At 41.7% G+C, this 27,919-nt stretch overlaps 1 protein-coding gene across 1 annotated transcript in view; it reads left to right on the forward strand.

Annotated features, from left to right (window-relative positions):
• LOC147309194 (uncharacterized) overlaps positions 1 to 14,499 on the forward strand; it is a 34,632-nt gene extending 20,133 nt beyond the window's left edge. Inside the window, exons 2-3 of the mRNA XM_086272252.1 lie at positions 7,558 to 7,908; positions 9,263 to 14,499. Of these exons, the coding sequence (XP_086128378.1) occupies positions 7,558 to 7,908; positions 9,263 to 10,809 (1,898 nt within the window). The 3' untranslated portion in view covers positions 10,810 to 14,499. The remainder of the gene's footprint in view (positions 1 to 7,557; positions 7,909 to 9,262) is intronic.
• The last annotated feature ends 13,420 nt before the right edge of the window (positions 14,500 to 27,919 follow it).

Here is a 27,919-nt window from a genome sequence, read left to right on the forward strand (position 1 = left end):
TATATAATATATATACCCCCACCCGCCCCCCGGAAGAGGGGGGTATATTACAGCACTGAGCTTGAACTCTGGGTCAAAGATTCAAGTTGCAGTTATATATATTTCCAATCACCTTAAATCTTCACTCAAAAGTGTATATACAGATGTATTATACATAAGAGACAAATGTTGTTCCTTCAGTATGTTGGCATTACTAAATTTGGCTCAATGCTTACATATATGTGTAAAAAGAAAATGTACGAGCTGTGAAAACAGTTTCTGATAGAATGAAGAGTAGACTGATATATGAAATATTCCTTTATTGGGTGAGAAAATCAGACCATGTCATAACTGCTTTAAGTCATACAGAATAGATATCAGAGCCTTAAACAGGCTGACGTCTGCTAAATGGGTCAAACTGGGCAGAAAGTCTACAAACACATAACATCCTTATAGTAGAGCTGGGCGATATGAGATTTTTTCATATCACGATATGTTTTTTTCATTTCAGGCGATAACGATATCTATCACGATATAAGCCAAATAACTATATTTGTAAGATTTAAATGTGCCGTTGCTCACAAGTAAAATGTGAAATAATCAGCAGCTTGTTTTTATTTAAATATTTATTTCCCATAATAAGTTCAACAGGGTAGATGTACTTAAGGAACATGAGACTTTTTCAGATAAATAAAGGCAAATATTGCAAACTACACAAAAGGCAGCCACTAAAGCGTTTAAGTTTCAAAATAGCACAAACGAAACAGACTACTAAATTGTCAATTCCACTTAGAAACAAAATATTAATTCTAAAAATAAATCTTAGTTTGTTTTACAGAAGAACAGACAAAACTGACTAACTTTTGTCAATATCAAATAAACTGAGAACTAAAAGGAAATTCTCAATCTCTCCTTGTGTTATAGCTGAGCTTTTCAAACAGTTTTAACAGTTACTTTAGTCTGACAAAAGCCGAATGACGAATTGGCGCTTCCAGTCAGAGACTGAGGCTACGTCCACACGTACACGGGTATTTTTGAAAACGGAGATTTTCCATTTTCGTTTTAAAAAATAATCCCGTCCACACATAAAGGCACTAATGTCACATAACTTTGCCGACATGTGGCCAACAGTAATGTTTTAATTTTCTTCGTTATTAAACATTCACACATAATAAATAAGTGACATCATATTCAGTACTTACTTTTGACAGTTCACTCTTTGGCCGCTCCCTTCTGCCTTCTGCCGTATTTTGCGGCAAAATAATCCACACCCACCGCCGCGCTATGAATTGTGGGATATATGGGACCACAAAGCGTGCACCGGACCACACTTGATATTTGGGGAAATCGACGGCGCATTTGGAGTACGCATTTGAAGTGCACTTCGAATTGGGACCGCGTGGCGGTGACGTAATCGGACTTAAAATGCGTACTTCAAGCGTGCAGACCCTGAATTGGGACACAGCCAGAGAGTTACAGGACTCTCTCCCAGACCACAGGCTCATAATACAAGTCAGAGCTTTATTTTTAAAAAAAAGAAAAAAAGAAAGTTGTGTTTTCAAAATTGGAGTTCAAGTTATTTTTACTTCCAATAGTGTTAACATACTACACAGGACATGGACAAGATTTTTTTAATTTTCACTGTAAGTGGGCTAAAGCAGTTAATTAAAAGTAGTCTAACATAAATGTAAATGCTGTAATTTGATTATTTTAATAAACCATGTAACTTGGATGGATTCGATGCTGGTGTGACCACAGTGCACACGTCTGCTCTTGCTCACAGTGGTCCAAGGGATCGCTCAGGGAGTTGGTGTGTTCGCTCAGACACATGAAACACAGGGAACATTACCAAGTACTGATGTCACAGGTGCTGGTCCAAAACACACCAAGGGCAGAGAGCCTGAAGATGTCTGAGATATGTTGATGTTGGGTGGACAGGATTTCTTTTATTAATAAAACATTATTTAAGGAATCTTAAATCTCAGAGTCAGTGAGCTGTCGGCTTTCAGCCCCGACGGCGTGTTCGTGTACGTGTTGTCGGGTGAGAAATCCGAGAAAGAGAAAGCTGATTCTGATGGTCCGCTCTGTGTTTATGGCTTCCTGCTCTCATTTGCTGTTTGTTGAAATAGTTTTGTGAGCTTTAACCTGAGATTCCGGCATTTCTGGCAAAATACATTTATATTTAAAAGTCGATTCAGGATTTCATGAATCGATATCGCTTTGTTCAAGCTACTCACCTCTCTCTATGTGCCTGCACTTTCAAACGTCCATGCGAAGGACTAAGGGACAATTACAGGACCACGGCCAATCGCAGAGGTCCCATCCCTGACTATCTCTGGACGCTAACCCCCCAAATGCGAACAATCAGAGATTTGGTTGCCCTCTAGAGCCCTGCAGGTCTATTTTCAGTTGAAGATATGGGTGAGTGCTACAGAGTCATGCATTAAATGAAGCACTGAAGCAAAGAGTTTGCAACAATGATGTTTTATAATTGAGTTAATACAATTACTCAGTGGGTGGCTGCAGCTCAGTGTCCACTATAAACACACCGCTTTGCTGAGTGTCAACAACAGATGGTGCTTTCTTCAAAAAAAACCTACTCGTGCAGGTAACTACTCGTGTAGTGCACGAATACCTAAATGCTTGCTCCATGGAGGATGATTGTTGGGATGTTCTCTTTGAGAGCTTTCATTCTTAAATATTTTCACCTGGTAAAATATATCCATCCATCTTCTTCCGCTTATCCGGAGCCGGGTCGCGGGGGCAGCAGCCTAAGCAGAGAAGCCCAGACCTCCCTCTCCCCAGCCACTTCCTCCAGCTTATCTGGGGAACACCAAGGCGTTCCCAGGCCAGCTGAGAGATCAGAATCAGAATCAGAATACTTTATTGATCCCTGGGGGAAATAATTTTTTGTTACAGTGCTCCATTTTAAACCAACATTAAGACAAGACAGACAATACGCTAACTAAGAATAGTACAATATATACATATATATACATACATACATACATACATAAGTCACTTATAAATAAATAGTTGGAAAAGAAACATGTGTAGCTGTAGCAGCAAACAGTGTGTTAAGTGGATGCGTTGTACAGGGAGATGGCCACAGGCAGGAATGATTTCCCGTGTCGTTCAGTGGTGCTTTTCGGTAATCTCAGTCTCTCACTGAACGAGCTCCTGTGACTGACCAACATGTCATGGAGTGGGTGGGAGGTGTTATCCAACATTGTCTTTATCTTGGACAGCATCCGCCTCTCCGACACCACCTTGAGGGAGTCCAGCTCCATCCCCACAACATTGCTGGCCTTACGGATCAGTTTATTAAGTCTGTTGGCATCTGCGACCCTCAGCCTGCTCCCCCAGCATGCAACAGCATAGAGGATCGCACTGGCCACAACAGACTCATAGAAAATCCTCAGCATTTTCTGGCAGATGTTGAAGGACCTCAGTCGCCTCAAAAAATAGAGACGACTCTGGCCCTTCCTGTAAAGTGCTGTGGTGTTTTTAGCCCAGTCCAGTTTATTGTCAATGTGTACTCCAAGGTATTTATAGTCCTCCACAATGTCAACACTGACCCCCTGGATTGAAACAGGGGTCAAGTGTTTCCTGGTCTTCCTGAAGTCCACGATCAGTTCCTTGGTCTTTGCCACGTTGAGCTGCAGATGATTCTGCTCACACCACGTGACAAAGGAGTCGACCACAGCCCGGTACTCTGTCTCATCATCCCTGCTGATGCATCCAACCACCGCAGAGTCATCAGAAAACTTCTGAAGATGGCAGGTCTCTGTGCAGTGGCTGAAGTCTGTGGTGTAGAGGGTGAAGAGGAAGGGGGAGAGGACAGTCCCCTGTGGTGCCCCTGTGTTGCTAATCACCTTGTCAGACACACACTGTGGGAGACGTACATATTGTGGTCTTCCTGTCAGGTAATCAACAATCCAGGACACCAGAGAAGCATCCACCTGCATCGCTGCTAACTTATCACCCAGGAGGGTCGGCCTGATGGTGTTGAAAGCACTGGAAAAGTCAAAAAACATGACCCTCACAGTGCTCGCCGGCTGGTCCAGATGGGTGTAGACACGATTGAGCAGGTAGATGATGGCGTCCTCTGTTCCGAGACGAGGCTGATAAGCGAACTGAAGGGGATCCAGATGTGGTCTTACTATGGGTCGCAGCTGGTCCAGGATGAGCCTTTCCAGGGTCTTCATGATGTGGGAGGTCAGTGCCACGGGCCTGTAATCCTGGGGGCCACTGGGACGAGGCGTCTTTGGTACAGGGACGAGGCATGATGTCTTCCACATCACCGGGACCCTCTGCAGACTCAGACTCAGCATAAACAGTTTATGAAAGACTCCACACAGCTGGGGGGCACAGGTCTTGAGGACAAGGGGACTCACTCCGTCTGGTCCAGCAGACTTGCCTGAGTGAAGTCTCCTCATTTGCATCTCAACCTGGTATTGAGTGAAGGTGATGGGTGGGGGAGGGGTGTCAGGAATCTCACAGGAGGCAACATGTGAAGAGAGAGGCTGGCACAGTGGTGTGGCTCTGGATTCCAGGCTGACTGCAGGTGAGGTTGTGGGGGTGGGAGCAGACACTGTGGTGTCGAATCTATTGAAAAACAGATTCAACTCGTCGGCTCTATTCTCACCTCCCTCAGCTCCCCTGCTGTTGGTTGGCCTGAATCCAGTGATGGTCTTCATGCCCCTCCACACCTCTCTCATGCTGTTCTGCTGGAGTTTCCACTCCAGCTTCCTCCTGTAATTGTCCTTAGCCTCTCTGATCTTGTCCTTTAGTAACACCTGGATCTTCCTCACCTCCTCTTTGTTGCCCCCTCTGAAAGCCCTCTTCTTGTTGTTGAGGAGGGCTTTGATGTCCTTAGTCACCCACGGCTTGTTATTTGGGTAACAATGAACAGTCTGAGCTGGAACAATGGAGTCGGTGCAGAAAGTTATGTAGCCTGTGATACACTCAGTAAGCCCATTGATGTCCTCGGCGTGAGGCTCACAGAGTGTTTCCCAGTCGGTCACCTCGAAACAGCCCTGTAGTTCCGCTATTGCCTCCTCTGACCAGAGATATAATCTTTCCAGCGTGTCCTGGGTCTGCCCCGGGGCCTCCTCCCGGTGGGACATGCTCGGAAAACCTCGCCCAGGCGGCGCCCAGGAGGCATCCTTGTCAGATGCCCAAACTGCTCGGCTGGCTCCTTTCGATGTGGAGGAGCAGCGGCTCTACTCTTGAGTCCCTCCCGAATGGCCGAACTTCTCACCCTATCTCTAAGGGAGAGGCCAGCCACCCTTCGGAGGAAGCTCATTTCTGCCGCTTGTATCCGCGATCTCGTTCTTTCGGTCACTACCCACAGCTCGTGACCATAGGTGAGGGTAAGGGCGTAGATCGACCGGTAAATTGAGAGCTTCGCTTTTACGCTCAGCTCCCTCTTCACCACGACGGACTGGTACAGCGTCCGCATCAGTGCAGCCGCAGCACCAATCCGTCTGTCAATCTCCCACTTTCTTCTCCCATCACTTGTGAACAAGACCCCGAGATACTTAAACTCCTCCACTTGGGGCAGGAACTCATCCCTGACCCGGAGTGGGCACTCCAGACAAAGAGCGATTCAGAAGACCCCTATGAAAAGACCATTGAGGGAACAGTTCACCCTGCCCGGGATAGGGTTACCGGGGCCCCGCCCTGGGGGGGAGGGTGCCCGAGGGCGAGCGTCTGGTGGCTCGGCCGGACACAGCCCGAAAAGGGGACATGGGCCCATCTTCCTGCAGGCCCACCACCCGCAGGAGGCGCCATAGGGGTCTGGTGCAATGTGAGTTAGGCGGCGGCCAGGATCAAAGGTCCTGGCGGACCGATTCCCGGCTACCAAGACTGGTAAAGTATAAAAACTCAATATTGTGCAAAAGTCTTAACCTGCTCATGGTTTATGTATACTTTGCATAGGAGAGGCCACAGTTTCACCTACTGCGATATATTTTTTTGTTCTTTGGCTACTGGCTGATTTTAAAATCATTTTCAGTCCAATGCTGTACCAGAAGAGGAATGTTTTTCCAAACCCTGTTTTAACCTAGCAGCCATCCAAATGTGAAGTGTACTAGAGCAGTGTAGATATGGGTGGGTGACTTTAATCAGCTGTTGTGTGGTGAGTTCAGGGTGAGCTTTGTGGGAGCTGTGAATGTGCGACATGGCACTAAACAAAGCAACCACATGGTGCCTTTCAGAAAACGGGTCATTAGAGGACTGCCGATAAAATATTGTCTAGACTCTGTCAATTCCATAAATGTAATTTTCCTACTTGATTTACAATTTTGCTGAAACTAATTGTAAGAGGAGCATGTGCTCTGAGGAGAGTCAGAAACACACCAGGGTAATAAGAGTGATATTGGATTTTTCATAAACACAGCTCTCCACTAGAAGCCAGGGATGTTCCTGACGTCTTAGTCTGTTTTTCTTTTTTTAATCGCCTAACTCGTCTAAAACTAAGAAACACTCAGATATTATGTTACATTTGAAAAACCGTTAAGTAAACATGCCAAAAACTAATAACATTTGAACAACTAATCACATTCTTCATACCTGGCATTGTGCATTATGAGCATTACACGCTATACTGCAGACAGACACCCAAGAGGAAAAACACACAATAAACTGATGTCAAACATGAAAACATGTTACTACAAAAGATGTTTGCATATTACTAAAATATGACAACAAATAGCATTTGAAGCGTGTGGCACATCGTGCTGTGCGTTATGATTGATGCATGCTGCAGACTGGTGCTAAGGCTAATACCTGGAACCAGGAGCAGCCTGTTTGTGAATTCGTAGTCCTTTGAGAAGTTCTTGGACTTTAGACATCCACTGCAAATGATTTTCATCAAGTATCAAAAAGATTTCTTGAAAATTTCTCCAATTAATTTAGGCTAAAAATGGAGGACAAGAACAAAAAGATCTGTATTTCAGTCAGAGAGACTTTATTTATCCCCAAGGGGCAATTAAAGTAGATGATACCTTGCCGACCATACATACAATACACAAACATCACATTGGAGAGACAGGTCAGGCTAGGTAGCACTGGCTGCTCGACCACATGAGCAGCGACCCAAACCGAAACCATAGAAAATGCACAACATAAAGCTCTGTGGAGGATATTTAATTTACAAATGAGGCACTGAGAGGCTCCATCCTCAATCGCAGATTGACGCTGAAAGGTTAAAAACTAAGGCTTCGCATTGTTAGTAGTTCCAGTCCCCTCTCTTTATCGCCGCCTCCCATGCCATGCCTCTTGTTGTTACAAGGAGAAAAAATAACTCCCCCCACACTGAGCTCCAACAGGGAGATCCGTTTGAGAACAGAAATGGATGGTTAATGTACATTTTTAAAAAGCTGCTTCAATTAAAGCTGTCCAACAAATGATGAAACAGTGTGAGCAGCATGCTCTCACTGTAGAACCTTAAATTTAGCATTTTTATTGTTGTTTTATCACAAAGAAACCTGTTTCTGTCACTAACTTGAATGTCCAATGATCACAGGAGTAACCTTTTGTCATGTGTACCTTTTTATTTCTTTTTTTCTGAAGATCTCCCACAACATGTCTACAATACGGACGTTCTCACAGACCAGCAGCTCTGCAATGAGGAGAGCATCTCCAGTTTGGACCAGGAGGAAACGGTTCCTCTGCCGATTAAAGAGGAACACGAGGAACACTGCTTCACTGAGAATGAAGAGCAGCTTTTACTGAAGCAGGAAACTGACACCTTCATGGTGCCTTGCACTAATGAGGAAAGTGATGATAATGAACCCAAAATACGTTCTGACCAGTTCATCTGTCACAGCTCTCCTGGATCTAAGAATCATTACCAGGAAGTAGACAACCGTGTGGACACCAGCACAAAGCTGAAGCCAAAGAAGAGACAACACAGAAACAAAGGTTACAATGTTCCCATTCGTCAGAGTGAATGTAACATTACTACTGAAAAAAAAGAAAATGGCAAATCAAAGCAGTTTGGCTGATATTTCCTTCATATAACTCACCAACACATGCCTTCATGGAGATAACTCTAACTTAGAGTTTGTCCTGGAAAAATAGTTTGTTCCTTTCTAACAAAAACTCGCTTACTAATAAAAACCATCCTCTTTTCTGCACCGTAGCTATGCTGACAGTCAGAGCTCTGCACAGCCCAATAACCTATTAACTTTAAGTAGTCATGATTTCTTAAAATTCTTCACAAGCAAAAGAATTTAGCCATTCAAGAGAGGAAACGATCACATCCTTCCATGAGATCCATCTTCAAGTATTCAACTTAAACATCCACTGATTTTTATTTAGACTGCTTCTTTCAGTCTCTCCAAACCATCAGTGTGTCTATTAGACACAATAGAAATACAATGCATTGATATTAAAAGTGATAATTTTATCAGTGTTAAAAACATTATGTACCACGGGTTTTTATGCTGCTGTAAATTAACCATTACTTTCAAAGCCTTTAGTTGATAAAGCTGCCTCAGGTCATTACAGATCTACCTATTTATTTTTCAAAAATGAGACCTGATAACAGAAATCAGTTAAACTGCAGGTTTGTCTGAAAGACATAACGGTCTGCATGTCCAGTAATTGTTTTTCTCCTAAATTCAGACAAAATGGAGCTTTAGAAACATGACGTTTACTCTGGTTTAACACAACGACTCCAGAAACACTGAAGAGTCTCGGAGTCATTTTTAACCAGCATATGTCCTTTAACGTCCGAGTTAATGGTGATGGTGAAAAACTACACCACACATTTGTTACTTCAAGGCTGAACTATATTGACTCCTTGTTGTTGGCTATTTTAAAGGCTCCCAGAAAAGCATAAGTGGATCTAAGACACTGCAGCAAATGTACAGCAGCACTAACAGGAACTAGAAATGGGAACTATTTCTCCCATGCTGGGTTGTCCTTACTGACTACCTATTAAATCCATAATTGAATTTAAAATCCTTCTTCTCACCTACGAAGTCTTGAATCATCAGGCCCCATTATATCTTAATTACCTCATAGTACTCATACTATCCCAACAGAGGACTCGCGGACTGCAGGCTTGTCTTTATTAACGCACAAGCCTCGGCTGTCAGCTGCACACATACAAATTGGTGGAAGCAAATACATTTAGATGGTGAACGGATAGAAAAAACTCACAATATCATACACCAAATACAACAATGTCTAAGGTCATTATTGGTGTTGAAAAATGTATTTACCTCTCATCGCAGTAGTAATGTTTTTATGTGTCCCTTTATTCCTTTAGACCACTATGCATGCAAGGAGGACATTTTCGATGACAAATGGCTCTTTAACCTGGAGAATAAATCTGGTCTGAACCAGCAGGACCTAGGCCTTCTACAAATAAAAGAGGAAGAGGAGGAACTCTTCACAAATCAGGAGGGAGAGCAGCTTGTGCTGGAGGGAGAGCAGCTTGTGCTGGAGGGAGAGCAGCTTGTACTGGAGGGAGAGCAGCTTGTACTGGAGCAGCAAACCAATCCCTTCATGATCTCTTCAGTTTTTGAGGAACAGAGTTCCTGTAAAGAAGAGCCAAACAGCCAGCTCCTTTCTCACGACTCTCTATGCCAGGGAAGAGCAGATGAGAAACCATATTCTTGTAACACCTGTGGGAAGAGATTTAAATACGTGTCAACATTGAAAGTACACACGAGCATTCACACAGGTGAGAAGCCTTTCTCTTGCGACGCATGTGGGAAAAAATTCAGGAGAAAGGATAACTTGTTGGTCCATATAAGAACTCACACCGGTGAAAAGCCTTTTGCCTGTAACATCTGTGGGAAAGCATTTAGTGACAGATCAAATCTGATATGTCACATTAGATATCACACAGGTGAGAAGCGACATTCTTGCGATACTTGTGGGAAGCGATTTTATCATAAAGGCAATTTAACGGTGCACATGGCGACGCATACAGGTATAAAACCTTACCAATGCAACACTTGTGGAAAAAGATTTATCCGCTTGGAAAAGTTGAAGTGCCACATAACCATTCACACGGGTGAAAAGCCATATTCTTGTGAAGCATGTGGGAAAAATTTCAGAAGACGTGACAAAGTACTGAACCACATGAGAACCCACACAGGTGAAAAGCCCTATCCCTGCAAGATCTGTGGGAAACCGTTTAGGGACGCTTCAAATTTGATACGTCATGTTAGGTTTCACACAGGTGAGAAGCCATATTCTTGTGCCACGTGTGGAAAAAGATTTACACAAAGCGGTAATTTGACTGCCCACATGAAAACTCACACACATATAAAGCCTTATCAATGCAACACATGTGGGAAAAAATTTACCTGCTTATCAAAGTTGAAAAGGCACACAAGAACTCACACAGGTGAGAAGCCGTATTCTTGTAAAACATGTGGAAAAGGTTTTGGCCAAATGAGGGATTTAACTGTCCACATAAGGACTCACACAGGTGATAAGCCCTACTCCTGTGTAACCTGTGGTAAAAGCTTCAGTCAAAACAGTCATTTGAATGTACACATGAGAACTCACACAGGTGAGAGGCCATATTCTTGCAAAACCTGTGGTAAGACTTTCAGTCAAAATAGTCATTTGACTGTCCACATGGGGTCTCACACAAGTGAGAGTTCTTGCAAAACATTTGGAGAAGTTTTTACTCAAAGTGGTGGGAGTGTTCACGTGAAAAATCACACAGCTGAGAGGCAGCACCTTTGCAAATCTCCTGGCAAAGGTTTCAGTTCTGTGACGGATCACACAAGAATCCACATGGGTGAGGGGGTGAAATTTAGCGAAACTACAACAAGATGTGGTCAAAGTAGTGACTGACAGTGTACACAAGAAGTTGCACAAGTGAGAGGAAGTATGTTTGTAAAACCTGCAAGAAGAGGTTCATTCCATGAGGTTTAATGCCACCATTGTCAAAGCATATAAAACTGCAAAATGTGGAAGATGTCAAAGTAATTGTCACTGAAACATTGATACAAATCACATGGCAAAGAGAAATTGTATTCAAATAATTATGTCACGTTATTAAGAAATGGTCGGGGAGAGATGCATCGTCAAAAACAGGAAATGTGTCAAGAAGCCAATAGAAGGGAAGCGGGGAGAAAATCCTCCACATCTTATGGAGCGATAGGTCCAAATGTAAAAAATTCAGCTTGCTAGAGTGCATGAAGAAGGTCAAGAAGAGACAACGGTGAGTGTTTTACAGCCATCGTTAAACACAGTGGGGACTCTGTTTTGGTTTGGGGCTGCATTTCAGCCACTGATGTTGGCAGTCTTATCAAAACTGATGAAATTATGAACCTATTAAAGAAGTGTCTGTGCATCTGTAAAGCTGTAAAGTGTCAGCATGACACTGGGCCTCATTTACTAATGTTTACGTAGAATTACTCTGTGTAACGAAAAAAAAAATTGTTCCCAAGAAAAATTATTGTTGGATTTATAAAACATACAACCGGCCTATTTAGTTTTTACTGCTTATTTTAATTTATTTATTTTTATTTAACCTTTATTTAACCAGGAATGTCCCGTTGAGATCAAAGACCTCTTTTTCAAGGGAGTCCTGGCCAAGAGGCAGCACATTTCAAGACAAATACATACGAACAAACAAAGTTAAAATTACACAAAACAATTACACATTATTGAGGCAGCCTGTAGGCCTTTGAGTTTAGTTTTAAAAACATTTAAAGACAACAATTCAGTTAGTTTCCAGTCTTTCTGTAACATGTTCCATGAAAAAGGCGCAGAGTGGACAAAGGCTTTCTTACCCAGCTCTGTGCGGACAAGGGGAACCGACAACAGCAGCTGATCATTTGAGCGCAAGGAGTAAGAACCACTATTTGTCCTTGTGACCAAAGTACAAATATAAGGAGGCAGCAATCCAAGCATAGCTTTGTAAATAAAAGTGTACCAATGCCCCTGTCTTCTAATGGCCAAAGAAGGCCATTTTACTCTTAAGTACAAATCACAGTGATGGGTCAGGTATTTACAATTGGTAATAAACCTCAAGGAAGCATGATACATCGTGTCCAACATTAATAAATCTGAAGTGTTCGGAATCAACAACCTTGTAGAATACAGTTTGCATACTATCTGCAGACTGACCCGCCCCAATTTTCTACATAAGGACACATTTCCCTCCAGATGAAGTGGAGAAAGTGGTGATGATGTGGTAAAGAGAGACGCCTGCACCTCTAGGCAGGAAATAAGGAGAAAGTGTGACTGCACAAAATTAAATAATAATGTCTGAGGTCCAAGGTGGAAGCTTTCCAAAGTGTTTCCACAGGAGTGATGACTTTTTAAAAATAAATAAAAAGCGATACTGAGTCTGAAATGCAGGAGTTCATTTCCCCTGAAACACTTATTTTCGCTCAAGTAAGAAAGAAAATTTGAAAAAGGCGCTATGACTAACAGACGGAGGACAAGGACCACATGGAGTAATCTGTCAGCCTCATATGAAAAGCTCAATGCAATGAAAACAGAAAATCCAGATTCTTCAGCATCAAGGGTGTAGTACCAAAAACATATATATTGTAAATGATCACATCCAGCAATGGTAGAAGTCATTTTCAGTGGAAAAATAAGAACATTTAAGAAACAATAAAACACAGATTAATGGAATATTTTTAAATTAATAGATGAGGCTGTGGATGCTGCCCGCCACTCTGTTGTGGTAAAGACAGGTTTGGTGTTCCCTCAAATAAGCTGGAGGAGGTAGCAGGATTGAGGGAGGTCTAGGCGGCTCTCCTTAAGCCTCTGCCCCATGACCCTGTCCCACATAAGTGGAAGAAAATGAGTGGATGAAGGTTGACTCCCACACCTCTTTGCATCCATATATTTTTTGTTTGTTTGTTTGCGCTTATCCGGGGTTGCGGGGGGCAGCAGCTCCCTCTCCCCAGCCACCTCCTCCTAATCTCTAGGATTCCTGGGTCTGCCCCTCTGCCTCACCAAGGAGGCGCCCAGGGGGCATTCTTGTCAGCTGCCCTTACAACCTGAACTGCCGCCTTTCAATATGGAGGTGTAGCAGCTTTACTCTGAGTCCCTCCCGGATGGCCAGACTCTTCACCCTTTCTCTAAGGGAGAAGCCAGCCACCCTTTGGAGAAAGCTTATTCCGCCATCAAAGCTTGTGACCATAGTTGAGGGTTAGGGACGCAGACCATTACGCACCGGTACAGCGTCCACATCACTGCAGCCGCAGCACCAATCTGTCTGTCGATCTCATTTTCCCCTCTCCCCAAGACTTCAATACTTCTCTCCTTGGAGAGAACAAGTCTGATTTATTGCCGGCAATGTGGACCGCGCAATTGCAAGTCGTATAAGGACTGAATGGCGAATAGCAACAGGCCAGACACCGCTTATTCCTGAAGCACCTCCCACACAACACTAAGAAACAGTCAAATGCCTTCTCCAGGTCCACAAAACACATGTAGACTGGGCAAACTCCCATGCACCCTCAAGTATCCTTGAGAGGATAAAGAACTGGTCCAATTTTTCCACTTGGCCCGTTGGTACGAATCAATCAAAAAAAATTAAATCCAAAGTCCCACAGGGTAATCAATCCCAATAGGACTCCTCCTTCTTCTCCCCAGCATCCTTTGGAATGCTGTCAAAGTTCTGCCCAATGTGGGAGTTGAAGATGTGGCATTCCCAGCACAACATCACTATATATTCATGTGCCCCACAGATCTCCTCCACCACTTGATCCAACTCACCAGGTGGTGATCAGCGCCTCTCTTCACCTGAGTGTCCAGAACATATAGCCAAAGATGGTAAATGGGCTGGTTCTTATATAGCGCTTTTCTACTCTTCCGTGGACTCAAAGCGCTTTACACAACTTGTAAAGCATTCACACAAACACATTTTCTACGTAAGTGCTTTCTAACTAACATTCACACACACCTTCATACACTGATGAATCCATCGGCGTATGAAGGTTAGTATCTTGCCCAAGGATATTTGGCAGCCAGGAATCAAACCACCAACCTTCCGATCAGTAGATGACCTGCTCTACTGCCTGAGCTACAGCCACCCTGATGATAGGATTACAAAGTCAATCATCGACCTGCGGCCTAGGGTGTCCTGGTGCCACAGTCTGTCCTAATGTTCAAACATTGTGTTTGTAATGGACAAATTGTTATTTGCACAGAAGTCAACACAACACTTATTGTAGGGTCTACCTTGGAATATGAAACACTTTGAGGTGACTGTTGTGTTATGGCGCTGTATAAATAAAATTGAATTTAATTGAATTGAACACCGCTCAGGTTCAGATCTGGCAGGCCATTCCTCCCAGTCACGCCCCTCCAGGTCTCACTTTCGTTGCTCACATGAGCATTGCAGTCTCGCAGTAGGACGACCCTCAAGCACCACACCCAGGTACTCCAAGAAGGCTGAGTACTCTAAGCTGTCAGTTTATACATGTGCTGAATACACTGTTTTCATTTAGTGTTTTTGTTTTCTTTACCTGTGCTATTTATTTTGTGGTATATGATCATTTGGAAAACTGTAAATAAGGCTATAATAATTGGGGGGGGGGGGGGGGGGGGGGTTATTGTTTTTTGTAGCAAATTCAAATTCCTACTGCAGCCAGGCTGTGATTTGTTTGTTATCCATTGTCAGAGGGGTTACAACATTTGTTTGCAAAATACAAAGAAATTCAGTTATGAAAATACTGATAAATCACAGATTTTCCTGTAAAAAATTGTGCATTTGCACTGTTTGTAAATGAGGCTCGGTGATTCCAAACCAGTGAATAAACCAATAAAACCATACCTGGTTAGCACACAGTGGAGCACAATCCCAGAATCCAGGGATTGTGTTGACAGCAAATGAAACAAAAGGCAGCCAACATCAAAACAAAAGCTTTTTAAAGCTGTTCAATCAGCCTGGAGGACTTTTCCTAAAAACTTTGATTTCGCCTTACTTGTAAACAAAATATAAAGAAGCTTGTGTGTGTGTGTGTGTGTGTGTGTGTGTGTGTGTGTGTGTGTGTGTGTGTGTGTGTGTGTGTGTGTGTGTGTTAACAGGTCTAAACTTTAACTTAAAATGTTGTCCTAGATTCAACGATTTAAACCTTGGGCTTGTTTTCGCTACTATAATCTATTACCAGGTTACCGGCAATGTAAGTCCTGTAGTTAATGACCCCCAATTTTTTTTTTTAAATTTTCAGTAATGATGGAAATTTGGCTGTATAATAAAATTGAGAAAAGAGTGAGAGTTCTTCAGCTTATGGCATGCATCTGCATGACTGCATGACATTTAGGATTTGTTTTCTTTATGAGAGCAAAACAAACTTTTTAAATGTTATTTTTATTGAAAAATGGCATGTACAAAATTCCAGAAGTGTATTTTTTGTCAATACATGTCAGAGATGTAACTGTCTAAATCTGGTAATTTTCTTTCTACCTCAGTAATGTTTGAATTATGATGCAAAGAAACCATAGACTTCTCCCTGATAACTAGACTTTAATGTTTTAGAACCTGTTTCATTTTGTATCTGTTCAATTATATAAACTGTGTTTCAGTGTGAGGCTAGCTTACTGAAGATGTGTAAACATTATCTGTAGTATTGTCAAGCGTGCTATATAAGTGAAGTACAAATGGTTTTTTGCTTTTTTTACAAGGCTTTCCAAAATGAGTCTTTCCAATACGAATTCAAAATGATGTTTAGGAAATGTATATGAAAATGACTATTGTAGCAATGAGCATCATCATAACTAAATGATGATATAGTAAGTGTTCAGTACTTGTTTTTGTGATCCAAAATATGTATTCTAACAATAAATATTCATAAAGAAATTATGTAAGAATAACATACTATATTATACGATATCATACTATAAATAAGAACATACTACATTTTGAAGCTGCAAGCAATTAGTCTTCAATGGGTCCCAGACAGGGACATTCAAATTCTTTTTAAAATGAGGAACAGTTCATTTATAACATGCAGGGACTTTTTAATATCACGACTCACCTTCTGAAAGGTTACGTTCCAGACAGTATTATAGAATAAATTTGGTTCATTTCATTAAACTCTTGGTCTCAAAGTGAGCAATCGTAAGATGTCTTGACATTGTGCGAGGTGTTGGTTAAAACAAGTGCTTTCTCATCTGTAACAGCAGATGTTTTTTCTCATTTAAGAAGAAGGCAGTAAAGACACTTTGAATAAACAGAATTTGCAACATTGTTGTTGCAATGTGGCACAGTCATTAATAGGATGAGGGACCTATGGAATCTTCAAGACCCATAGCACAAGTCACCATCAAGTGCAGGATCTACCAAGGACATGCAATGTCCCCACTGCTGTTCTGCATAGGCCTGAACCCCCTCAGTGAGATCATTAACAAGACTGGTTACGGGTACCGACTATGGAATGAAACAGTTGTCAGACACCTCCTGTACATGGATGACATCAAGCTGTATGCCAAGAGTGAACGAGACATCGATTCACTGATCCACACTACCAGGATATACAGCAATGACATTGGAATGTGGTTCGGACTGGAGAAGTGTAGTCGGATGGTAACAAAGAGAGGGAAGGTAGTCAGAACTGAGGGGATTGAACTACCAGAAGGCAACATTGCAGACATAGAGGACAGCTACAAGTACCTGGGGATCCCGCAGGTGAGTAGGAACCATGAAGAGGCCGCTAGAAAAGCTGCAACCACCAAGTACCTGCAGAGGGTCAGGCAAGTCCTGAGGAGTCAGCTGAACGGTAAGAACAAGATCCGGGCCATCAACACCTACGCCCTGCCCGTGATCAGGTGCCCTGCTGGGATAATAAGTTGGCCAAAGGAAGAGATAAAAGCCGCTGACATCAAGACCAGGAAACTCCTAACCATGCATGGAGGGTTTCACCCCAAGTCCAGCACCCTGAGGCTGTACGCTAAGCGGAAGGAAGGGGGCCGGGGACTGGTGAGTGTCAGCACCATGGTCCAGGACAGGACTGGGCACGCGTGCCAGCTGTGGCATGCGAAGGGTTAACTGATGGCATGCTGATGGATGCTCCTGAAGCATTTGAAGTGTTGGAATGTGAAAATTTTAACATCGCTTGAAAAAACTGCCAGCTAGCAACGTCCCTCTCACCGGTAGGCGAAGTTATTTTTAGCCAATTACAAGTTGAATCTGGTAGTTGGGGTTGTTAGTTAAGATACTGTCATTAAGAAGAGGAACAACTAATGTGTCTATGCAAGCTAATTTGCGATGTGCACCGCTGGCCCGGCCATTTATTTTTTAATGCACCTTCTCAGATTAATTCACTGCATGTCGTGCGCAGGGCTGGACTGGGACACAAAAATCGGCCCGGGCATTTTGACGAGGTATTATAGGAAAAGCCATAAAGCCTTGAATGAAAAAAGACGCTGTTGTGACAGTGATGTACAGTCTTGTTGGTCTATGTATGATTTCTATAAATTTTACATCAGAGAAAAACTTTGGTTGTAAGATTCAGATAATTATTTATTAAAAGTGAGACATTTTAAATGAGAATAAGAAAGAAAGGTATTACTTTGTGCCCCCCTTTCCCTGTTAATGCCCTACCTGCCCCCCTGGCAACACTTTGCTAGACCCGCCCCTGTCAGCTACTTAGAAAAGGATCCTGGTGTTATTTGTCTCTCAGAAACAGTTCATAACTTCAACTCATCCATGTCACCTAAAAGGTAAACCTGTTTCTCCATCACCTGTTCAGCTCTGATGGTTCAGTAAGGACATCTCCTGGTTTCATGTTTCCCTCTCACCACATATCCAAACCAACATCATGACCAGCAGCTTTACAGCTGTGGCTCCAGCAAACATCAGCTGATACTAGAAATTAATATTAAATACATTCTAACAGCTGATCAAGCTTGAACGTGCTGCTGTTGTTTAGCGCGACATCCGCTGGTTTCCTGTTTCTGGCACAAAATGGGCGATAAATAAACAAGAGAGAAAAGCCGATCAGCTGATCATCGATCAGTTTCATGATTAAAGTAGCAACAGGAGAGGGAGGGAGAGAGAATGAGAGAAGAAGAGGCAGCTGTGCAGCATAATGACAGAACAAGTCCAGCTTTGTGTCTTTTTCAGCTCAAAACGAAACGCGTAATATTTTCTCTGAATACGAGACGATTCCATTTTTTACGGAACATTTGGCAACTCTACTAACTAACCTTATGAATAAAATAATGTTCACCATCAGTAACATCATAGCACCACCCAGCTGTATAGAAACTCTGTCTCGCTAGCTAGTAGCAGTACGAGTTATTGTAACTGAGGGTAAAAAGTGAGCACTATGAAAATAAACTAAACTTGGTTTATATCTGACCCAGATAGACTGCAGGTCATAACTTCTTACCTGAAGCTCAGTTCACCTGACACTCGGACTGGTGGGCGCCTCGGGTCTCTCCTCCTCCTGCCTCCCCTTTCTCTCATCCACCTGTTGCCTCTGTGGAAGCTCCAAATAACTGAGTTATTTTTACACATCTGCCAGCATCTGGCCAATCCACCACCTTTCATTGTTTATACTGTTATAAAAAAAAACCCAAAACAACAAACAAACAAACAAAAACAAATCATCGGCCCATAAAAATGAAAAATCACGTCGGCAAATACAATACAATACAGTTTTATTTATATAGCACATTTAAAAACCCGAAGGCACACCAAAGTGCTTCACAGTAATATGGAGAGTCACCATAAGTCAATAACAGGGTACAAATCGGGCACTAGCACAGACAGGATAGAGGCACTAACAGACCAGGAGAGTTAGATAAATACAAAATCCGCTAAGAAGATAAAAACAGCAGTAAAATTAATAATAAAATAATAAATTTAATAAAAGATTTAGAAGTTTAAAATTTAAAAGATTTAAAAGGGTATTAACTAGTCAGGAAAGCCAAGTCAAATAGATATGCTTTCAATCTTGATTTAAAGGACTAGATAGAGTCCGAGGCTCGAATCGAAGCAGGGAGGCTGTACCAAAGCTTGGGTGCAGCTGAAGCAAAGGCACGATAGCCTCTGGTGTTCAGTCTAAACTTAGGTTGGGCCAGGAGTAATTCACCTGATGATCTTAATGCGCAACAAGGAGTGTACAAATTGAGGAGGTCAGTGAGATTTTAAACTCAATGCGATATTTGATTGGTAACCAATGTAGATCAACAAGAGCCGGAGTAATAGGGTCAAATTTCCTAGCTCCAGTAAGAAGGCGAGCCGCAGCATTCTGAACGAGTTGCAGCCTTCGAAGAGAGAAGGCTTGGAGACCACAGTAGAGAGAATTACAATAATCTAACCTGGAGGTCACAAAAGCATGGATATGTTTTTCCAGGTCCCTGTGTGGTATATAATGCTTAGCTTTAGAAATTTGAAGTTGAAAAAAAAACCAGATTTAACTACAGATGATACTTGCTTATCGAGCTTAAAGGAGCTATCCAAACAGACACCCAGGTTACGCATAGAATCAGGGAGAGAGTTAGCAAGGGGCCCCAGCAGGGCAACAAGCTGGTCTCGAGGAACATGGCTGTCGAACACCATAACTTCAGTTTTTTTCTCATTTAAAACGAGAGAATTTTCTGGCAGCCAATCTTTAACCTCTCTCAGGCAATCGTTCAGGGAGGTCAGTGATGCTGCCAAATCATCAGTCAGTTGACAATAGATTTGAATGTCATCAGTGTAAAAAGCAGAGATGGGCAGTAACGCGTTACTTGTAACTAGATTACCGTTACTTTTCCGTAGGAACGCTGCGTTACTGCGTTACTAAAACCGTGATTTTTTTGCGAGAATGTCTCATGACAGTGACGTAAGCGAGTGCGCCGTTAGTGACAACAGCTGTGTGCAGATCAACAATGGATCACATATCGAGTGCGGGAGAGAGTATGAGCGTGCAGCGTTTAAAGCGTGGAAGTACTGACCTTACTTTGAGTTTGATTCCATAAAAAGTGACAAAAACATTAGTGTCCGCTGTGCGTGGGAAGAAAACTTCTTTTTACAGCGAAAAAACCCCCTAAACTTCCAACAAGCACCGAGTAGCTATGACGTAATGGGAAACTCACAGAGAAACTGCCGTATCCTTCCACTGACCGCGGCACACCTGCACCAGGGTAAACCTCCGCCTGCCCCACTCCTGCTTTACAGGTGAAAATAGAGCAACAGGACCGCTGAGTCTTTGATGTTATTTATTTTCTGCTGTGTTTTACTTGCATCTATTTGAAAGACTGAGTGTAAACACAAAAAATATTTTATTTTATGTGCTGGAATGTGCAGAAAATAGGTTTAAATGTTAAACTAATTTCTTCCAGTCAGAGAATGTTGCATATAATTAAATTTTTGCTTGATGCATAAAGTTAAAAGATTAAAACTAATAAAACAAGTTTTAAAAAGAGACTTTTCCATTTGATTACATTTTGTGTGATGGATTATGCAGAAAAAGTAGAATTGGGCTGAAAGATCTATCGCTTTATCACCTATTCAGGTTGTAAATCGTGTTTTTAAAAAGTAACTAAGTAATTAATTACTTTTGAAAATCAGTAATCAGTAAAGTAAAGGGATTACTTTTTTGGGGAAGTAATCAGTAATTAATTACTGATTACTTTTTTCAAGTAACTTGACCAACACTGGTAAAAAGTGATAAGAAATATTGTATTTTTCAAATATGGAGCCCAAGGGTAGCATATACAAAGAGAATAATAAAGGACCCAATACAGACCCCTGGGGCACACCACAACAGAGAGGGGCAACAGAGGAAGAGTATCCTCCCATCACAACAGAGAAGGATCTATCTGTGAGGTAAGAATTAAACCAGTTAAGGGCAGAACGCGTGATGCCTACAATGTGCTCTAGCCTCCTCAAGAGTATATTATGATCAACCATGTCAAAGGCTGAAGACAGATCCAATAAAACTAAAACGGCAGGGCGACCAGAGTCAGCAAATACAAGAAGATCATTATAGACTCTTAGCAGGGCCGTTTCAGTGCTATGGTGTGGCTTAAAGCCAGACTGGTATTTGTCAGTAATATTATTTGCAACTAAGCAAGCCTGTATTTGGAGAAAGACGGCTTTCTCTAAAATTGTGATAAAAACGGAAGCTTCGAGATTGGCCTATAATTGGCAGAGTCTTTCTGATCAAAATTACTTTTTTTAAGAACAGGGTGCACTACCGCATGTTTAAAAGCAGTCGGGACACAGCCCACTAACAATGATAAATCCATTAAAAATAAGATGCAAGGCCCAATTTCCTCAAAACCTTCCTTGATAAATGCCCGGTATGCCCGATGACCAGTCCAGCAATGGCTGCAACAATGTCACAGTGATAATTTATACAGAGTATGCAATATTAAGGTGTTGTTAAATATCAACACTTCACCGAGTTCTTTTGATTCCTCAGAGGCATCCGATGAAAGACAAAACACTGCTCACTAGACCATTTAACACTTTATTTCTCTTTCACATTACTTCTAGGAGGGAGATGCGTCCTGCATGACACGTTGCCGCGGATCTCAAAATGGTGACGCGCACTTAGCAGTTTTATTACAGAAGCTCTCTCATTCTAGTCTGAACAACAGTGTCTCAGTAACTTTCCACTAGAGATGCTCCCCTCTTATGTACATTTTCCCAGGAAAGCGTGAGCGACACATGGTCTCATACCTTTATTTTTCAGGGCTGTGTCCACTTAATACTACACTATATAACTTTATAACACTTATTAATAAAAAGTATAGCATTATTGAGGCACTGCAAATTACTTAATCCCAACAGTGTATATGTAGAGATATGTACAGAATTGCAAATTTACAGGTTAGGGGTAATTACAGTTGTATTATGCTGTGTATAAGTGTACAAAAGTGCAAATTTACAGTTATGGATAAACAGTTCGACATAGTCAGTGATTCAGTAGCCTGATGGCCTGTGGATAGAAACTGTTTTTTAGTCTGGTTGTCCTTGCTTTCACACTCCTGTAGCGTCTGCTAGATGGTAGGAGTGTTGTAAATGTCCTGTAGTGGTGGGAGTGGTACTCCACAGATGAGTTTTGCCAACATGCTAAGAGAGCCTTCCTGTCCTGAGTGATGCTGTTCCTGTACCACACTATGATGGAGTTTGTCAGGATACTCTCCACTGTGCATCTGTAAAAGTTACTGAGAAGTTTTGAGGTGAGTCCAAATTTTCTCAGCTTCCTTAGGAAGAAGAGTCGTTGTTGAGCCTATTTGATGATCTACCGTGTGTTATGAGTCCAGGTGAAATCCTCACTGATGTGGGTGCCGAGGAGTTTGAATGTCTTCACCCACCTGAGTCCCGTTAATGCATAGTGGGGCGTGCTGGTCTTTCCTCATTCTTGTGTCAATAATCATCTCCTTAGTCCTCTCAGCATTTAAGGAGAGATTATTTTCCAGGCTCCAGGACACCAGCTGAGCCATCTCTTCCCTGTAAGCCGTCTCCTCTCCAGCAGTGATCAGGCCGACGATGGTTGCGTTTGATGTTTTTAACGAACACCTTTTATTGCATGTAATGCACAGACACACCAACAGAGGGCAGTAATATCCCTTCAACATACATTGTAAAATTACTATTACAACACTCCCACTTAATTTTACCATGGAGTTCACTTACTTCACTGGCATTGTTTATTTCTTTCCCCCAAAAAATATGCACCTATATCACAGTGTTACTAGAAAATAAAACATTTTCTCTTTTGTTTTGAACTCACACAAAAGAAAAAAAATGTACTGTGTCCATCTTAGACAAAACTATTATTCTGCATTACAATATGCCTGACATTTTTTTATTGAGCATCAACAATGGTAGTACAAAGATATACATGTAGCAAGGCCACAATGCTCCTTTTTATATATTTACCCCACCCCAAGAACATGTTGGACGCCGATCCAGAATTTAAATGACGTACAAGGAAATTCACCATATTTGAAGATGTGCACTTAAAGGGCAATAATTTGCACAAAATTAATCACAATCATACAGAAAAAGGATGTACAGCAGCTGTCAAGCGTCTATCAGGTGGGTATGGTTTTAATTTTCTCTAAATGTTTTAGCAATGTATCCCAAACGGCAAAGAATCTCTCCTTCGACCCCTTGAGAGCGTACTTTATCTTTTCCAACTGTATAAATTGTGTCAGGTCACTAAACAACAAAGCCACTTTGGGTGGCTTTTTTGACTTCCAATGCAATAATATCCTTCTTGAGTGCAAGCAGTGTAGTGAAAGCGATTATGTTTTTATGACTCTTCCTTAATGTTCTATGTCGTCTATCTGTGACACTAAATATACCCATAGCTGCATTGGGTTGAAGCTCAACATTCAATGCTTCAGACAATGTTTTGAAAATTGTTGACCAGTAGGCTTTTAAAGTTGAACATGACCAAAACATATGTGTTAAATCTGCAGAGGGATCTCTACATCTCTCACAGCTTGCATCTATGTTTTGAAATATTTTGGCCAGTCTTGCCTTGGAGTAATGAATGCGGTGTAGATATGCTTGACATCTTAACATAAGCATAATATAGGCATGTTAAGCATATGATAGCCCTTTTTAAACTGAACACAGTCCAATCTTCTCTCTGAGATACTCAAACTTTTGTCTAGACAGTGGTTTGGTTAAGATGTCAGCCTTCATGTTTTCTGTACAGCAATACTTCAGCTGGATTTGTCCATTTTGCACACATTCACGAAAGTAGTGGTAACGAATGTCTATGTGCTTTATTCTTGCATGATCAACTGGATTTTCTGCGATTGCAATTGCTCCTTGATTGTCCTCCAGGATCACTGTTGCTGTGGTCTCCATTCCAGGCTCAGTTAGTAGTCGTCTTAACCAAACTCCTTCTTGTGCAGCTTGGCTCAAAGCAATATACTCAGCCTCTGCAGTTGAAAGTGCAACTGTTGCTTGTTTCTTGCTAAGCCAACTGACCGCACCTCCTGCAAGTAGAAAGATGTTTCCAGTTGTAGAACGTCGATCGTCCTGATCACCTGCCCAATCAGCATCTGAATACCCAACCAAGGTTCCTGTTTCTGTTCTTTGATATTTGAGTCCCAGGTTTAGAGTTCCTTTCAAATATCTCAGGATTCTTTTCACAGCTGTCAGGTGTGTAGTGTTTGGGTTTGCATTGAACCTTGACACCACACTCACTGCTTGTGCAATATCGGGTCATGTGGCCATGGCTGCATACAATAAACGTCCAACCATGTACTGATACATGCTTGGGTTTACAGGTTGAATGACATCATCACTCTTTCTTAATTTGACATTTGTGTCAGCTGGAGCTGCTACTGGATTGGCACTGTCCATTCCATACGTTTGTAGTATGTCTTCAATATACTGTCTCTGATGAAGCGCAACATGGTTTTTGTCCTTGTCTTGGACCACTGAGATGCCCAGAATGTAGGATAGCTCACCCATGTCCTTCATTTTGTAGTGTTTCTTCAGAGTGTCCTTTAAGGTCTTCATGCTCTCTGCTGATTCTGTAATCAAACTCAGATCATCAACATACACAGCCAATATTTCCAACTCCTGACCTGTTCTAACAAACACACACTGATCTGAAGTACTCTGTGTAAAACCAATGCTTTTCATGAACTCTGTAAAAGCTTTGCTCCAGCAACGTGGCGACTGCTTCAGTCCATATATTGACTTGTTTAGTTTGCACACTAGATGTTCCTGCCCAGGTTTGATGTAACCCTCTGGCTGCTCCATGTAGATTTCCTCTTCCAGGTGTCCATTCAAGAATGCAGTCACAACATCCATTTGATGCACATTTAGATTGTTTTGCACAGCAAATGATAACAGTGTACGAATTGAACCAAATCGTACGACTGGAGAGAATGTTTCATCATAGTCTGCACCATAAATCTGTGAATAGCCTTTGGCAACAAGTCTGCACTTGTATCTTTCCACTTGTCCATCACTGTGATGCTTAACTTTAAAGACCCATTTTGATCCAACTGCTTTGCGATCCTTTGGTAGATCCACTAAATCCCATGTGGCATTTTCCAGCAGTGACTCATATTGCAAACCAGCTGCTTCTTTCCACTCCTTTGCATTTGGACTTGACATAGCCTCTTCCAGTGTATTTGGTTCTGTGACACAACAGATGTTTGCATAATGATCAACTGTAACTACGTCAGCAAACTCCTCAAATCCATATCTGTTTGGAGGTCTTCTGATCCGCTGATCTCCTTTTGCAGCTTCACTGGTGACAGTCTCCTCAGTACTTGTTTGTCTTTCACCCGTGTGTAGTGTCACCTCATTCCCCAAACAGAGATCATTTTCACTTTGTTTGTATTGAGAATCTGTTTCATTGAAGACCACATCTCGTCGAATCAGTATTTTTCTTTTCTCCTCATCCCAGTCGGTGGCCTTTTGCATTGGTTGCATATCTCATAACTTTTGCACTGTCCACTCCTGCTGTGACAAAACAAATTTCCCACGTGTGGGACTAATAAAGGTTATCTTATCTTATCTTATCTTATCCCAGGAACTTTCACTGCCTTTTTGTCCAGCTTCTTTCTCTCTGTGTCTGGAACATGAGCATAAGCAACACATCCAAATACTTTCATATGGCTAATGTCTGGTTTTTTTCCATACCATCTCTGATAGGGTGTTTCGTTCTTTAAAGCAGATGTTGGGAGCCTATTCTGTATGTAAGCTGCAGTAGCAACAGCTTCTGCCCAGAATGTGTTTGGCAACTTTGCATGTGATAGCATGCTTCTAGCTGATTGCACTAGAGTTCTGTTTTTTCTCTCTGCAACACCGTTTTGCTGTGGTGTCATTTCAGTCATTTCATGGTGGATGCCTTGAGCTTTCTAATATTCTTGAAACTCTTTAGATGTGTATTCCCCACCATTGTCAGTTCTGAGTCTTATTACTTCCTGCCCACATTCATTTGAGAACGTTCTTTCAAACTCTTTGAACTTGCTCAGGACTTCCGTTTTTTCTCTTATGAAATAGACTTTACAACATCTGGAGTAGTCAATAATGAAAGTTACAAAGTACTTTTTTCCTCCTACACTGTACAAAAAAATTGCAATATAAAAGTATTTTACTGTGTATTTTACAGTTTTGTACTGTTTTTCTAGAATATCATTAAATTTACATAAATAGACTGTGATTTTACATTTCAAGTGTAAATTAACGTAAAATCTCTGTAAATGTAATAAAACATAATTTTCTTGTTTTTTAAATGCATTTGTACATTCACAAATGTATCATAATTGCACAAATATTTGTTCGTTATTTGAAAGATTGAACTGTTAAATTCAAATGTAATGCAATGGAAAAATATATAAAATGATTCTCATAAACTTTTTTTACATTGATTGATTGATTGATTGATTGATTGATTGATTGATTGCTTTATTGGCCATATGCAGGTTGCCCTGCAGAGGAATAGGACCCCCCCCCCCCCCCCCCCCCCCCCCGACTTACACACACAACAAAGACATCACATGGGAATACAGTCGGAGATCGGCAGCGTTGCAGAGAAAACACTGAAAAATTACACAACAATGGGAAAAAGTACAAGAGGAAAAAAAGAGACCTCTTCTCACGCTTGAGCCCCGGCTCGGACAGTCTCGGTCGTTGTGTCCTTGGGCAAGACACTTCACCTACTGGTGTTGGCCAGAGGGGCCGATGGCGCGATATGGCAGCCTCGCCTCTGTCAGTGTGCCCCAGGGCAGCTGTGGCTACAACTGTAGCTGCCTCCACCAGTGTGTGAATGTGAGAGTGAATGAATAGTGGAACTGTAAAGCGCTTTGAGGGTCCTGAAAAGCGCTATATAAATGTAATCCATTATTATTATTTAAACCAACTGTTAACTGTATATTTCTGTACATTCAAGTATTATTATTCATATTGCCGCATTCATTGACCTTGTTTATAGGTAATTTCATTGTTTAATCACATTAACATGTTCCTAATTTAATGTTTAAAAGCACTTGAAAAAGGCAAAATCCCATGTAAAATTAGGGCAACAAACTGTATTGTCATTACTCAAAATAACCGTAGTTTTGTGAGAAAGTTATTTTCTGTTGTTTTCTGGTATTATTTTGGTGCCCCGGCTGCCGGAATATTACTGTTTTTCTAGGATTTTTTTTTTAACGGTGTAGTGACGGACCACAAACGTCACTATGCACTAATTGCAACTTGCGTTTCGATTGTATTTCTCCCACTGATTTGTAAGGCTTTCTTGATAATTTGCCCTCAACACAAGCTTCACAAAAAATGTCCTCCTCTTGTTTTGCAAAGCTAACTCCTTTTACCAAGTTTTTGAGTTTTTTCAGATTTGTAGTGTGATCTAGGCGCTGATGCCACATACTTGCTGGAACTGATGCAGTTGACGCTCCATGACAAGTTGTGCAGTTTCCTCGATATCCAGCTGATACAAACCGTCAGATCTTTGTGTTCCCATTCCATGGAGAGCTCCATTCTTTCCTCTTATGTAGCAATGAGTCCTTTTGAACTTCACTGTTTCCCTTCTTGGCAGCAGCTCCCACTGAGAAAAGGTTCATTGATAATTTGGGAACATACAGCACATCATACATTGTGACATCTTTTCCATCACTAACTCTGAATGACATTTTCATTGTTATGTTGCCCAGACCTAAAGCCTCAACTACTCTGCCATCACCGAGTTTCACTGTTCGTGGTTCTGAAAACTCTTGGTAGTTTTGTAGAGCTTCTTTATTCCGTGTCATATGTTTTGATGCTCCTGAATCAATTAACCATTCTTCTTGCTATGTATCACTTTCACATGTTAGTAATTAGTATCAAACTTATAAGAAAGGGGACCACTTGAACCCAAATCAGCATATTGAGAACTGCTAATTACATCTGAGAGCATCTTTGAGAAAAGTTTGAGAATGTTAGACAACAAGCTGTGAATGTGATGAAGTGTTGTGTTAACACACATGAAGCTGCTTCAGTTTGTTAGTAAATCTGTATTTGAACAACAAACCAATT

This window comes from Aulonocara sp. 'chitande type north' Nkhata Bay, linkage group LG18 (assembly GCF_057382095.1).
Source record: "Aulonocara sp. 'chitande type north' Nkhata Bay isolate Kocher_YH1m ecotype deep benthic linkage group LG18, A_spYH_male_GT1.1, whole genome shotgun sequence".
NCBI lineage: Eukaryota > Metazoa > Chordata > Actinopteri > Cichliformes > Cichlidae > Aulonocara > Aulonocara sp. 'chitande type north' Nkhata Bay.